General features: G+C 59.3%; 1 protein-coding gene across 1 annotated transcript; it reads left to right on the plus strand.

The window, feature by feature from the left end:
• The first annotated feature begins 586 nt into the window (after positions 1 to 586).
• On the plus strand, positions 587 to 14,158 carry TULP1 (TUB like protein 1). The gene is made up of 15 exons (XM_076003411.1): positions 587 to 717; positions 827 to 878; positions 1,236 to 1,332; positions 1,548 to 1,685; positions 2,281 to 2,421; positions 3,179 to 3,280; positions 3,354 to 3,473; positions 3,767 to 3,885; positions 7,034 to 7,039; positions 7,138 to 7,308; positions 7,418 to 7,530; positions 8,733 to 8,844; positions 8,910 to 9,008; positions 11,765 to 11,936; positions 13,747 to 14,158. Exons 1-15 carry the CDS (start codon positions 671 to 673, stop codon positions 13,878 to 13,880), a joined length of 1,623 nt encoding a protein of 540 aa, XP_075859526.1. The 5' UTR covers positions 587 to 670; the 3' UTR covers positions 13,881 to 14,158.
• Positions 14,159 to 14,525: the final 367 nt, after the last annotated feature.

A 14,525-nucleotide genomic window follows, 5' to 3' on the forward strand; every position in this document is an offset into this window, starting at 1 on the left:
GTTGTCCAGGCTAGAGTGAGTGCCGTGGCGTCAGCCTAGCTCACAGCAACCTCAAACTCCTGGGTTCAGCGATCCTTCTGCCTCAGCCTCCTGAGTAGCTGGGACTACAGGCATGCGCCACCATGCCCGGCTAATTTTATATATATATATCAATTGGCCAATTAATTTCTTTCTATTTATAGTAGAGACGGGGGTCTCGCTCTTGCTCAGGCTGGTTTTGAACTCCTGACCTTGAGCAATCCGCCCGCCTCGGCCTCCCAAGAGCTAGGATTACAGGCGTGAGCCACAGCGCCCGGCCAGTTCCCACTCTTTATGAGAAATAAAGATGAATACAGGATCCAGTCTGATATTTTCTTCCCACAGCCCATTGACCACAGACAATCACAAATCGCGTCTCTAACCCACAGCTCCTGGGCCTGGTGGAGCTGGCCCCACTGTCCTAGGCTTGGGGTGGGGGCGGTCTGAGAACTTGGGAGCTCAGCCTGCCCCCTTGAGGCCTGGGCCGGTGGGGGAGGGTGGGGTCGTTGGCTGTCGCCCCTCCCCCAGTGCCGCCAGCCGCCACCCGAGTCCAGCAAGGTGGGGTGAGTTGAGCCGGGATTAGCCGGTGCGGAGAGGAGGCTCCTAGACGGGCGGGTGGCCAGAGAAGGGGGTGGCCATAGGCGAATGCACCATGCCGCTGCAGAACGACACCCTCCGAGAGGTGTGGGCCTCAGACAGGTCTGGAAGGCTCCCGTGTCACCCTACCTGAACCCTGGGGCACCCAGATGGGGGGCTGGGCGAGGGTGGACAGGGAAGGGGAGAGGACTGAGTCTCTTGCCACCCTCAGCGGACACGAGGAAGAAGGGCCGAGCCCAGAGGTCCAGCGGCGCCCCAGGCAGGTCTGTCGGGGCTTGGAAGGAAGCAGAGGTGTCCCCACTGCGTGTACACCACAGGGGGAGGGGGCTGGGGGCAGGGAGATCCCCTTCGGCGGTGGGCGTCTGGGGTTACCTGTCTGGAGTTGTCGAGGGGAGAAAGAGGTGTCTGGGGACAGGGGGCATCCAGGGGAGCGCCGGGACTTTGGGGCATTGGAGGGCTGCGCTGCCGGGAAGGGGTCATCCTTCCTCACCCCAAGAAGGGGGCTGCGGTCCCTCCGGATAATCCGCGGTTATTTCTGGCGGCTCAAGGGATTAGAGGCAACAGGCAGCCCTGGAACCCCCCTTTCCTTCCTCGGCCTCCTCTTGACCCCCACTCCGCAGCGACCCGCCCCGGGACAGAGGCTGAGGAAGAAGAGGACTGAGGCCCCCGAGTCCCCCCGCCCCACGGCACTCAAGCCCCGGAAACCTGGGGGCGCGGGTGAGGTCACGGCCAGGAGGGCCCGAGGGGTTGCGAGCCCGGGCGGGGGAGGGGACTGGCGGGGAAAGCGGGGTGTGGGGTGTGGGGGTGACGAAGGTGCAGACCGAGCCCAGGAGGGGCCCGCACGGGGAGGAGTCCGAGCGGGGCGCCCAGGCTCGGGGTGGGGCGCTGCCTGCGGACCCGCGGGACCGCCTGATCCCCACGTCTCCGCTCAGCGGGGCGCAGGGGTCGGCCGCGGGAGGAGCCTGCCTCTGCGCCCACCGTCTACGCCAAGTTCATCAGGGACCCCGAGGCCAAGAAGCGCGACCCCCGGGAAACCTTCCTGGTAGCCCGCGCCCCAGATGCGGAGGACGGTGAGAGGGCGGAGGACGGGAGGACAGGGGGGCAGGGGGTGGAAACAACCGCAGGGAGAGGCAGAAAACAGCCGCCACTTCCCTGGCCTTGTCTTTGAGCCAGGGGTTGCGCTAAGCACCAGCCTTATGCGGTTGATCCTCTTGTTCTTTTCCCCCATTTTACAGATAGGGAAACTGAGGCACAGAGAGGTTAAGGGTTTTGCCTTAAACTGCAGCTAGGAGCCAGAATAGCCCAGATGGGTCTGACTCAAGGCCAGAAACAGATAAGGACAGGAGATGCACAGTGCGCCACGGGAAGGGGAACACAGGGAGTGTGAGGAGGGGAGGGTGGCAGGGAGGGAGAGGAAGGCCCTGCAGAGAAGCAGAGAACCGGGGTCCTCGCAACAGGATTCCTCAACTCCAGCTCACTCTCCGGACTACAGGTCCTGAGACTGTGGGGCCATGCTCCTTCTTCCAGGGGGGCCGGGCTCCCCCTCCCGTTCCAGAAAGACAGGCCCCACCACTGACCCTTCACCACTCCCAGCAGTGTGCAGGAACTGCGCTCCCAGGCAAGGGGGCCCACCCAGGCCCCCGTTATGGGAGTTTCTACCTACAGAGGAGGAGGATGATGATGACGAAGAGGATGATGAGGAAGAGGAGGAAGAGGAAAAGAAAGAGAAAACCCCTCTGCGTTCCAAGAAGCCCCTCAAAGAGAAGACTTCTGCAGACATGAAGGAGAGGAGGGCCAAGGCCCAGGGTGCGAGGGGTGGGTGTGGAGGGTACAGACGGGCACACGGGCAGGGGACAGTAGCCCTGCCCTTGGGGGTGTGGGTCTCCCTGACACACAGGAGTCCAGACCTCAGAAAGGGACCCAGGGCCTGGACCAGAGGGTGTGCCCTCTGACAGTTTCCACCATAGGGACCTAGAGGAACATGTGCTCCCGCCCCAGCCCCGCCTGCCCCTTCCCAGGGCGGCTGTGAACCAGGCGAGGACAGAGGATTTCAGTGTTCTTTGTAACTGTTGTTTAGTTTTTGTTTTTAACTCAATCTGAATTACTGTTATACTTTTTATAAAAGTACCACAGTGATTACAGTAAGAGGAAATCGTGGATAAATGCCCCCTGGCGAGGCATCCCAGGGTGATGGTTCCCTGGCTTGGGTTCTTCACCCCACAGGTGCCCGGCGCTGGAGCCCGGGCCTGGGGGGGGGGGGAGTGTGCGCACGCTGTAGCAGTGGCCAGAGAAGGTGTCCTGGCAGAGACAGGGCAGAAGGCAGGAAGAAGGCCTGGCATTCCCTCCCTCCCTCCTTCCTTCATGCATTCAGTAACTGCTTGTAAATGTGCTAGTCTTTGTCCAGCACCTTTCTGGACTCGGGGAAAAACCAAGACAAGCAGAAGGCAGACTGTGGGCCTTGGGCTCCACCCTGGCCGGGCACCGGAGGGAGGCTGAGTGGCTGGAGGCAGCCTGCGGCCCCAGTAAGGCTCCTGCTTTGTCTAACCCCACCTCCTGTCTCCAGGGGACCAGGGAAGCCCTGAGCCCCCATCCAAACCTCTTCACGTTAAGAAGAAGGAAGCCCCAGCCGGGGAGGGGACCAAGATGAGGAAGATGAAGAAGAAGGGTGAGCGTGGCCTGGGGAGGGCCGGGGGACTCTGGCTGTGGGGGGTTGTGACCTTTCCTGTCAACACGTGCAGGGGCAGGGGAGGCTGGTGAGGACCCCTCAGTGCGCCCGGGCGCTGTGAAGAAGAAGACTCCAGCCGCCATGTTTCTGGTTGGGGAAGGTGGCCCTGCCGAAAAAGCTCTGAAGAAGAAAGGTAGGTGGCAATGGATGCTGGTGCCATGAATCTTGAGGTGGTTGGGGTGGGGAGGTGGGGTGGTGCAGAGCCAGGTGGGGAGCACGGGCTCTGGAGTCGGGGACTGAGGGCACCTTGGCCTCCACCCTGAGGGTGTGTGGTCTCAGGCAGGCGCCTCGGCCTTTCTGCACCGTCAGTAGTGGGAACACCGGGCGATCCTCTCGTGGTTGTGGACAGCGTCCAGGCGAAACACGGTGTGGGAGGGTGCAAGCAGGGTGAGGAGCTGACAGCCTTGCTTCTCCCTCCATGCCCAGGCGCACCCAAAGGCCCAGAAGAAGAGAAGAAGGAGGAAGAGGAGGAGGAGGAGGAGGGCACAGCTGTGGCGACTAAGAACAGCAATCAGAAGGGCAAAGCGAAAGGAAAAGGCAAAAAGGTTGGGGCCCAGAGGGGAAGGGGGCCGAGGTTCCCTCAGGGAGCAGGGGCACGGGGACTGCAGGGCGGGGCCTCGTGGGCTGGGGCCTTGGAGTCACTTGGGACCAGAATCTTGGCTCCCCCTCCTGTGACAGGATATGAGGACAAAGGGCGCAAGGTTTGTGCGGACAGAGGAGGGTTTTGGGGGTCACCAGGCTAAGACTGACCATCCAAGGGCCTTGTGTCAGCGGGTCTCTGAGGCCTCCCTCTGTAGCAGGATCACCAGACACAGGTGAAGATGCCCCCGCCCCAGCCCGGCACGAAGAGACACACGCTTTGTGTACCAGGGAAGTGGAGCACACAGGCACCCCACCTAGGACCTCCCAACCTCCCAGCAACTAAGCATCCACCAACTAACGGGTTAACACCTGATTGCCAGGGGCCCCCAGGGTCCTCCTCCAAGCTTGCCAGCTGTCAGTCTGTCAGTCGGTTCCAACTGGACTGACTTGCGACTGGCGTTCTCCACGGGCAGAACAGGTTGTTAAACATTTTCAGTATTGCCCCTGCCCACAAACAGGACTCAGGCACCAACACACGCAAGCTGAAGCAGAAGAGGGAGGCCCAACTGAGAGAGAGAAAGTGAGGAAAGACTCTGAGAAATGGGTTTCCACCAGTGGAGAGGCTGCCCCAAGGGCAGGGCCTGGGGGTTAGATTGGTGGGTTCATTAGTTTGTGCAGGAGTGGTCAGGTCTTGGGGGACTGATTCACATTAACCAAGATCACCAGATGCAGATGTACAAACTGAAAGGCCAGTTTATTATCTCCCCGGAGGAATATAACTGCCAAGCAGTCTCCAATACAGTAGGCTCTTGAAATTCGCAGCTGTGGAAGTGTTTGAATAAGCTCTGGCTTTCTCCACATCACATTCCAAACATGGCCTTGCGTTTCCCAAGTTTCTTCTTGAGCAGCCTGGAGTGGAGAGTAGATGGTCACTTGCCCTGAGCTAAGGGCCTGGGCCCTCGCGGCAGCCTCAGCTCACACACGCTGCAAACCTGCCCTGGCCAAACATGGCCACCCACAGCACATCAGGGCCTCCCAGAGGCTCGCAGGCAGCGTTCCCCCCTCAGATGCACCCAGGCCGGCACGCATGCTCTCCCTGCCGGAGAGCTGGGCTCAGAATCCTGGCTCCCCTCCTGTGGGGGACAGAACACGAGGGCAAAGGGCACAGGGTCGTGAGAACAGAGGGGGCCTTTGTGGAGTGCGCAGGCCATCCAGGGCCATATGTCACCAAACTGTTATTAGGAGTCTCTCAGTGAGCAAAGTGAGATTATCTATTCATTCACGTATTTGCTGTGTAACAAATCACTCCTAAAACCCAGTGTCTTAAAACAGCACTTGCTTTCTTACTCAATTTCTGAGAGTCAGAATTCAAAGAGTGGCTTAGCAGGGTATGGCGGCTCAGGGTCCCTCACGGGGCTGCAGTGAGGACGTCAGCTGGGGCTACAGCCGTCCGGACAGCTTGACTGGAAGCGAAGGCTCCACTTCCACATGGTTTAGTGTCGTGGCTGGCTGGGGACCTCAGTTCCTTTCCATGTGCCACTCCCCTTAGGGCTGCTTGAGTGTCCTTATGACATGGCAGACGACTTCTCCCAGAGCCCAAGGGAGACAGCCAGGTAGAAGCCACAATGTCTTTTTTGTGTGTGTGTGAGACACAATCTTGCTCTGTTGCCCAGGTTAGAGTGCCGCGGCATCATCATAGCTCACTGCAGCCTCAAACTTCTGGGGTCAAGCCATCCTCCTGCCTCAGCCTCCTGAGTAGCTAGGACTATATGTGTGTACCACTATGCCCAGCTAATTGTTTCTAGAGAGACGGGGTCTCGTGCTTGCTCAGGCTGGTCTGGAACTCCTGACCTTGAACGATCCTCCTGCCTCATCCTTCCAGAGTCCTAGGATTACAGGCGTGAGCCACTGCACCCGGCCTACAATATTTTTTATGACCTAGCCTTGGAAGTGACCACCTAATCACTTCTGTCATATTCTATTGGTCACAAAGACCAATCCTAGGGCTGGACACAGTGGCTCATGCCTGTAATCCTAGTACTCTGGGAGGCTGAGACAAGAGGATCACTTGAGCTCAGGAGTTGGAGACCAGCCTGAGCAAGAGCAAGACCTTGTCTCTACCAAAAATAGAAAGAAATTATCTGGACAGCTAATATATATATATATATATATATATATATATATATATATACACATATATATATATATATAAAATTAGCCGGGCATGGTGGCGCATGCCTGTAGTCCCAGCCACTCAAGAGGCTGAGGCAGGAGGATCGCTTGAGCCCAGGAGTTTGAGGTTGCTGTGAGCTAGGCTGACGCCATGGCACTCTAGCCCGGGCAAGAAAGTGAGACTTTGTCTGGGAAAAAAAAATACCGACCCTAGGACACTGTGGGAGAGGACTATACAGGGCATAAGTACCAGGAGGCAGGGACCACCAGGAGCCTCCTGAGGCTGGCTACCACGGCCACTGGGTATACACGTGTGCAGACCGTGTCAGCAGTAGGCAGCACCTCTCGCATGGCTGCCACGCGCCTAGAACACAGCAGTCCATTCTGTCGGCCTCAGCTCACTGCCTGGCACAGTGTCCCCGGGAGGGAAGGTCTTTCTAAAGGCTCTGGACCTAACAGGACACTGAGCCTCTTCCTGGCTCTGTGAACCCGGGCAAGGTGCTTAACTTCTGCAAGCCTCAGGCTCCCTGTCTGCACAGCGGGGACCTGCCTGGGCGAGTGGTCTGAGGGCTAACCAGCGAGCCCGGGAGCGCCTGCGCCCGGCAGTGGTGGGCTCACACAGGGTGTGCTAAGCATGTAAATAGGTAGGTCTGTCCCAGCTGTCCACCCCGCCGTACCCACTTCGCAGATGAAAACCCTGAGTCACAGTGTGGTTAAGCTTAACAAACACGACAGATGGCCAGTAGTGGAACCAGGGTTTGAACCTAGACAGTCTGGCTCCAGAGCCTGGGCTCTTAACCACAAGTTAAACAGAAAAATAATAGACCACAGAGCTCCGCGGAGCCTCCTAGGGTGGCGGGCGCTGGGAAGCACGGGGCAGAGGCGCCCGCCCCCAGGGACACGGTGCTCCAGCGGCCTCTCCGTTCGCTCTGCACACAGAAGGCGGTGAGTCGCCCTGCCCTGGCCGTGCTGCCTGCGTCCCGGCACCGGGCCCGCCGAGGGCGGGCAGCTGGTGCTCCGGTGACGCTCCCTCTGCCCGCCAGAAGGAGGAGCGGGCCCCGTCTCCGCCCGTGGAGGTGGGCGAGCCGCGCGAGTTCGTGCTGCGGCCGGCCCCGCAGGGCCGCACGGTGCGCTGCCGCCTGACGCGCGACAAGAAGGGCATGGACCGCGGCATGTACCCCTCCTACTTCCTGCACCTGGACGCCGAGAAGAAGGTGGGTGGGGGGCGGGGCGGAGGTGCCACGACCAGGCTGAGGGAGGGGCTGCGGCCGGGAGGAGGCCCACCGCGTCCGCCCCATCCTCTCTCGGTCACCCTCCTCCCAGGTGTTCCTCTTGGCTGGCAGGAAACGGAAACGGAGCAAGACAGCCAATTACCTCATCTCCAGCGACCCTACCAACCTGTCCCGAGGAGGGGAGAACTTCGTGGGGAAGCTGAGGTGGGGCCTTGGGTGGGCAAGAGGGCCTCGGCCAGGCGCCTCTGTCCCTGCGTCTGGCAGAGTGCTGCCCGCCACACTGGCACTCTGCGAGTGCCCCTTGCCCCCGGCCTCTCACACTTCGCTGTGCACAGATGACTTGGGGATCTTGCTGTGTTTTTTTTGAGACAGAGTCTCGCTTTGTTGCCCAGGCTAGAGTGAGTGCCATGGCGTCAGCCTAGCTCACAGCAACCTCAAACTCCTGGGCTCAAGCGATCCTCCTGCCTCAGCCGCCCGAGTAGCTGGGACTACAGGCATGCACCACCATGCCCGGCTAATTTTTTCTATATATTTTTAGTTTGCCAATTAATTTCTTTCTACTTTTAGTAGGGATGGGGTCTCGCTCTTGCTCAGGCTGGTTTTGAACTCCTGACCTGGAGCGATCTGCCCGCCTCGGCCTCCCAGAGAGCTAGGATTACAGGCGTGAGCCACCGCGCCCGGCCGGGGATCTTGTTGACATGGTCCCTTGAGCCCGCAGTGGGCAGAGACCGCATTTCTGAGCGGCGCCCACGTGACGCCCGCCCTGCTGTGCAGGCCACTCATGCGTGCGTGGCCGCAGGCACCCGGGGAGCAGGGCCCGGCCGTCTTGTCAGGGCCGAACTCCTGGCACTTGGCACGCAGTAGCTCTAACAACCGCTTACCGCGTGGGCAGCGCTCTGTGCCGTGTCTCCCCTACGTCTCATCTCATCTCCACCACGAATCAGAGGGGTCAGGGGTGAGGCGAACCCGGGTCAGGCCTTATTTCTTTTATTTATGTATTTACCAAAACTTTTAAAAGGCCTACCTTTGTGTCAGGCCTAGTTCTAGGTAGCCTATTTTAGGGTTAAACCATTTAATCCTCCTCTCCACCAAGTGAGGTTTTTTATTGCCCCCAGAGTTTCCCATTTTATAGATGGGGAAGTTGAGGCTCAGCGAGTTTAAGTAACTTGCCTGAGGTCCCACAGCTACTAAGAGATGGAGCTAGGATTTGAGTACTGCCCAGTCTCCTAGTAGATCCAACTTCTAAAAAGACGTCCCCACAGGGGCAGCCTGGGGCTGGGGACGGGAGCTGCTCCGGAGACGCCCTGCACCTGGAGGCAGGAAGCTCTCAGAACTGCCCGGCGGAGCAGGGGCTGGGGGCGGATGTGGAGGCCCCTCAGCCCCGCCCAGCCTCGCCCTGCTTGCAGGTCCAACCTCCTGGGCAACCGCTTCACCGTCTTTGACAACGGGCAGAACCCGCAGCGGGGAGGCGGCTCTGACGTGGGAAGCCTTCGGCAGGAGCTGGCAGCCGTGATTTACGTAAGAGCGCCCCCGCCCCGCGCCCGCTCCCTCGCGGGCCTGCCTGACCCGCGTCTCTCTCCCAGGAGACCAACGTGCTAGGCTTCCGGGGCCCCCGGCGCATGACGGTCATCATTCCTGGCATGAGTGCGGACAACGAGAGGGTCCCCATCCGGCCCCGAAATGTGAGCTCTGCACCTCCGCAGCCCCTGTCCCTGAGCGTCCTGCTCCCTATATGACCCCATCCGGGGGAGCAGAGGGTGAGGGGACTCAGTTTACCCGGCCCCTGAGCACACTCATCACCCTCCAGCACAAATTCATTCTGGCAACCTGTGGAATGGATTTGGGGCTTTTATTATTGAATCCACTGAAACAACCGCAATGGGCTTTTCAGTTTTCTGAGTTCACATCAAACTCATCTGTTACATTGACTCATATATCCACTGAACACACACCCTGAGTGCCAAGTATCATTCTGGGCCCCTGGAAGACATCAGTGGACAAAACAAAGATCTGCCCTCGTGCAGCCGGCACTCTAGTGGCGGAGACAGACAGTAGACAATAAGTGTGGTGAATAAGTACATTATGGAGCGTGTTAGGTAACAAGTACTATGGAAAAAAGCCAAACAGGGGACGGAGATGACAAGCATGCGTGTGTAGCTTCAACATTAAATACGGTGGCCAGAGTGGGCCTCCCTGGGACGGTGAGGCAGTGAGCCTGCAGATCTGTGGAGGAAGGGCATCCGGGCAGAGGGAAGAGCCAGTGCAAAGGCCCTGTGGCAGGAGGTGCCTGGTGGGTTTGAGGAGCAGCAAGGGGCCAGGATGGTTGGAGGGAGATGAGGTTAGAAAGGGCCTGCATAACCGGGTTTTACTCTGAGAGAAATGGGAAGCCGTAGCAGGGCTTTGAGCAAAGGAGCTACATGACTTACGTTTTAAAAAGCAAAGGTCGTTTCGGTTTTGTGTGTGTGTGTGTGTGTGTGTGTGTGTGTGTGTGTGTGGTGGAGGTTAAGCTGGAGAGCTGTCCTGGGGACGTGGCCTCCCTCAGAGCGTCAGTCCTGTGCTCGGGCCGTAGCACCGCGGGCGGGGTGAGCCCAGGATTTCGGCCCCAGGAAGACTCGCATGCCCCGTACTCGCAGGAGGCTGATGTCACCGTACTCATTTACAATGAAAAATAATACCCCCGTCAGCTGATCACACAGCCTTCCCTGCTGGAAAGGCTCGCCGTAATCAGAGGCCAGGCTGACCCAGGGACACCGGCCATGGGAGGCTCGGGCTCGAGGGTTCACCCGGCCTGTGGGGCCCACCGTTGCCCCTTCCATGCCTGGAATAAACACACATCGTGCAGAGGCAGCGCCTCCGGCCCTTTCTGGGCTTGGTGAGAACTCGGGTGCTGCTTTGGGTCTCTCTCCATCATCCCACTGGTCAGTCCTTAAGCACTCACTCTGTGCCAGACACGGGAGACCCAAAGTCCACACGACAGCCTTCAGGGCAGGTCTGACACTTAGTGAGCACCCACGCTGTGCCAGGAACCGCTCTAATACCACTGCATGTGCTCTCAACTTATTAGCTCCTCACAACAAGCCACTGTGAGGGAAACTGAGGCACAGAGATGCCCTGAGAGTATCTGATTCTGCCAACCACAGTGCAGTGGGAGGAATGGCAAGAGCAAGGTGTCGTGGAAGCTCAGAGCTGAGACATCTAAATCAGATGTGGAGTCGGGAAGGCTTCGTGGAGGAGGCGATCTTGAGTGGACTCATTCTAAGCCATGAATGCGAACAGGCGATAAGGAAACTCAGGAAAGAAATATCTCAAGAGCACCATCATATAGACACTGTCCTTCCTTTCAGAAACTATTCTCTGAGGATACTTTCTTGTAACCACTGTTTACCTGTCCATCTCCTAAGCTCAACTGTGTGCTCCTCCGAGCTCTTTTTTTTTTTTTTTTTTTAATGAGACAGAGTCTCACTCTGTTGCCCGGGCTAGAGTGCCGTGGCATCAGCCTAGCTCACAGCAACCTCAACTCCTGGGCTCAAGCGATCCTCCTGCCTCAGCCTCCCAAGTAGCTGGGACTACAGGCATGCGCCACCATGCCCGGCTAATTTTTTCTATATATTTTTAGTTGTCCTGTTAATTTCTTTCTATTTTTAGTGGAGATGAGGTCTCACTCTTGCTCAGACTGGTCTCAAACTCCTGAGCTCAAACCATCCTCCCGCCTTGGCCTCCTAGAGTGTTAGGATTACAGGCATGAGCCACCTCGCCCGGCCTCCTAGTTCTTTTTTTTTGGAAACAGAGTGTTACTGTGTCGCCCAGGCTAGAGTGCTGTGGCATCATCACAGCTCACTGCAGCCTCCAGCTCCTGGGCTCAAGGATCCTCCTGCCTCAGCCTCCTGAGTAGCTGGGACTACAGGTGCATGCCACTACACCTGCTAATATTTCTATTTTTAGTAGAAAAAGACAGGGTCTCACTGTTGCTCAGGCTGGTCTCGAACTCCTGGGCTTAACGGATCTTCCCACCTTGGCCCCCAAGAATGCTAGGATTACAGGCATGAGCCACCATGCCGGCCTCTCCTCCTAGGTCTTGAATTGTCTGCTTCTTCCTTATAATCAGGTGCTGGCACATGGCCATCTCCTAAGACCAGTTGGGTACCAAGGGCACGGAGCACCCACTGTGTGCCAGATGCCCCTTTCACTTTCCAGCCCTCTGCTTCGGCACCCCACAGCCAGGGCCATTCTCACAGACGCGTTCCCTGCCCACAAGGACCACACAGACGCCAAGCGCGCTCTCAAGGATGCCCTGAACGCATGTCGATGTCCAGGCCACACACCTGCACATGCCTGCAAGGCCTGCACGGGTGCCCGGGCCCCTTCTCCCGTCAGTCCTGAGCAGTCTTGGCCGCCTCTAACTGTCCTCTCCCTGTCTACTCCCCCGCGGCCACCCCAGGCCAGCGACGGGCTGCTGGTGCGCTGGCAGAACAAGACGCTGGAGAGCCTTATCGAACTGCACAACAAGCCGCCTGTCTGGAACGAAGACAGTGGCTCCTACACCCTCAACTTCCAGGGCCGGGTCACCCAGGCCTCAGTGAAGAACTTCCAGATTGTCCACGCGGATGACCGTGAGTACCTGAGGGCCCAGGTCGGGCTCTTCCCACCACCCTCGGGGCTCCTGCCTGCACTCGGCCTCGCCCAACACCCAACGCCCGGAGGCACGCACACCTTGTCTGAACCTTTCCCCTGGAGCTGGGCCATCCAGCGAGCCCTCTCTCCCCGCGGGCACTGACACTGTGCTCCCAGGGGCCTCAGAGACCCCAAGCAGGGGTCTCGGGCCGTCGCTCCAGGCTCCCATGCCAGCACCAACATGCTGGGCGAGACTGTGTTGAAGGGAGGGTTGAGCTGCTATTGTTTGAAAACCACTGACGGCCCAACCCCCTTGTGGTCAAAGAGGGTGCTGAGGCAGAGAGGGCAGCCCTTTACCAAAGTCTCTCGGCCCCTCCGGGCAGTTACACTAGCCCTCAAAATTTATTTCACAAAACTTAGGCTTCTACGTGCCAGGCACTGTTCTCAGGATTTTTTTTTTTTTTCTGAGACAGAGTCTTGCTTTGTTGCCCAGGCTAGAGTGAGTGCCATGGTGTCAGCCTAGCTCACAGCAACCTCAAACTCCTGGGCTCAAGCAATCCTCCTGTCTCAGCCTCCTGAGTAGCTGGGACTACAGGCATGCGCCACCATGCCCGGCTCATTTTTTCTGTATATATTAGTTGGCCAATTAATTTCTTTCTATTTTTAGTAGAGACGGGGTCTCCCTCTTGCTCAGGCTGGTTTCGAACTCCTGACCTCGAGCAATACGCCAACCTTGGCCTCCCAGAGAGCTAGGATTACAGGCGTGAGCCACCGTGCCCGGCCTGTTCTCAGGATTTTACAGATATCAAATCCCTTCGATAACGCTGTGACGAAGGTATTATTATTCCTATTAGGCAGATGAGAAAATTGAGGCACAGAGAGGTTAAGTAACTTGTCCAAGGTCACACAGCTAATAAGAGGGAGAGCTGGGATTAGAACCCTGGTAGTCTGGCTATAGGGCCCATGCTCTTAACCTCTTTGACATAATTGCCTTTTAGTAGCAGGGAATATTAATGAAGCATTTTTGAGTGTATACTCCGTCTTCTCTCAAGTGAGGTCCAAGGATTATCCTTGAAGAGTTAGTGAAACAAGACATACCCAGAACACAATTAAGTAAAAATGCCCCTGTTAGAATCCTGTGAGGAGAGAGGTCCCCACTAGGGAGAGGAAGTTTGGGGACGGAAAGGCATCTCCCAAGGGACTCCAGGTTCACAGGGTTGGGCGCGCACTGAGTGAGCTCGCATTCCCGCTCCATTTTAGCGCTGGGATGTGCCCGTGTCACCTGTCCCGTGGCCTTGGGACTGCTCTCCAGATCACGTTTCTGGTGGAGCCTGGTCTGCCTGAGTTTGGGGGTATTTTTAGCAACGTCCTGTCCCTACTGACGCTGAGGGTGTGTGGAGACTGAGGCTGGGAACTTGGATCAGAGTTGCAACAGGGGCTGAGTGGGGCCACTGGCTGAGAAAGGGAAGTGGGGGGCTAGCCCAGGGGGTGTGCCTGGGTCTAAGGCGGGACCTGGGGGCTGGGAGTGGGAAGAACACACCGGGGCCAGAAGACAGCAGAGAAGCAGGCAAGGAAGGGCTCGAGCTCGGGTAAAGCTGACAGGGCCCTTAGCTGCAGGCACGACCCTGCGCAGGGCAGCAGCCGAGGCAGGGCCCTGCTCTCAGGGTCCCAGGGCGGCTGGCGTTGGGCGACCCGGGAGCCGCGACGGGTGTTGGGCAGCTGGGATGGCGGCTGAGGGGAGGGCAGTGTAGAGAGCACTGTCTGCCGGCGTGGGGTCCCATGCCCGCCCGCCCCGTCTCGCGCCCACAGCCGACTACATCGTGCTGCAGTTCGGCCGCGTGGCCGAGGACGTCTTCACCCTCGACTACCGGTACCCGCTGTGCGCCCTGCAGGCGTTTGCCATCGCCCTCTCCAGTTTCGACGGGAAGCTGGCCTGCGAGTGACCCGGCCGCCGGCTGGGCAGGGCTCGGCGGAGGCTGGCGGGCCGCCCCCACCGCCCCGCCGACTGCGCGCTCCCCCGCCGGCGCAGGCCGGGCAGGCGGAGATGGGGAACAGCTGGAGCGGAGCCGCACATCTGGTCGCGGATCGCCCGCCGAGTCACTTCCTGTCCGGGAGCAGCAGTCGGCGGTTTTAACCCCGTGGGGGCCGCCGGCGGGGGGGGGGGTAGGTGCTGGGCGGCTGGGGCCGGGCGCCACACCCCAATAAAGCCGGTCCTTGGCCAGGCGGCGCGGTGCTTCCTCGGCGCGTGCGGAGACGGGGCGGGCGGACGGGAGGCCTCGGCGCGGGCGAGTCCGCGGGCGGGCGGGAAGCCTCCGCCCCCGCCGGGCCCGGCGCCCCGCAGCCCTGCCCGCGCCGTCGCGGTCCCACCGCAGCCGGCGGGCGCGCCGCGTCCAGACGCCCCCGCGGGCCCGGGCCCCGGAGGTCCAGGAAGAGGGAGAAAGGGGGAAATTCGAGAAACAAACCACTCGGGGAGAACCAGCCAAACCGGGTCCGGGCAGGGCGGGCGCAGCCGCCAGGGCGGAGCCGGGTCTGGGGCCGCGGGAGCGGGGGCGGTCTCGCGGGCGGGAGGGGCGCCCCGCCTCGGCGGC

Source organism: Microcebus murinus, chromosome 5, assembly GCF_040939455.1.
Source record: "Microcebus murinus isolate Inina chromosome 5, M.murinus_Inina_mat1.0, whole genome shotgun sequence".
Classification (NCBI taxonomy): domain Eukaryota; kingdom Metazoa; phylum Chordata; class Mammalia; order Primates; family Cheirogaleidae; genus Microcebus; species Microcebus murinus.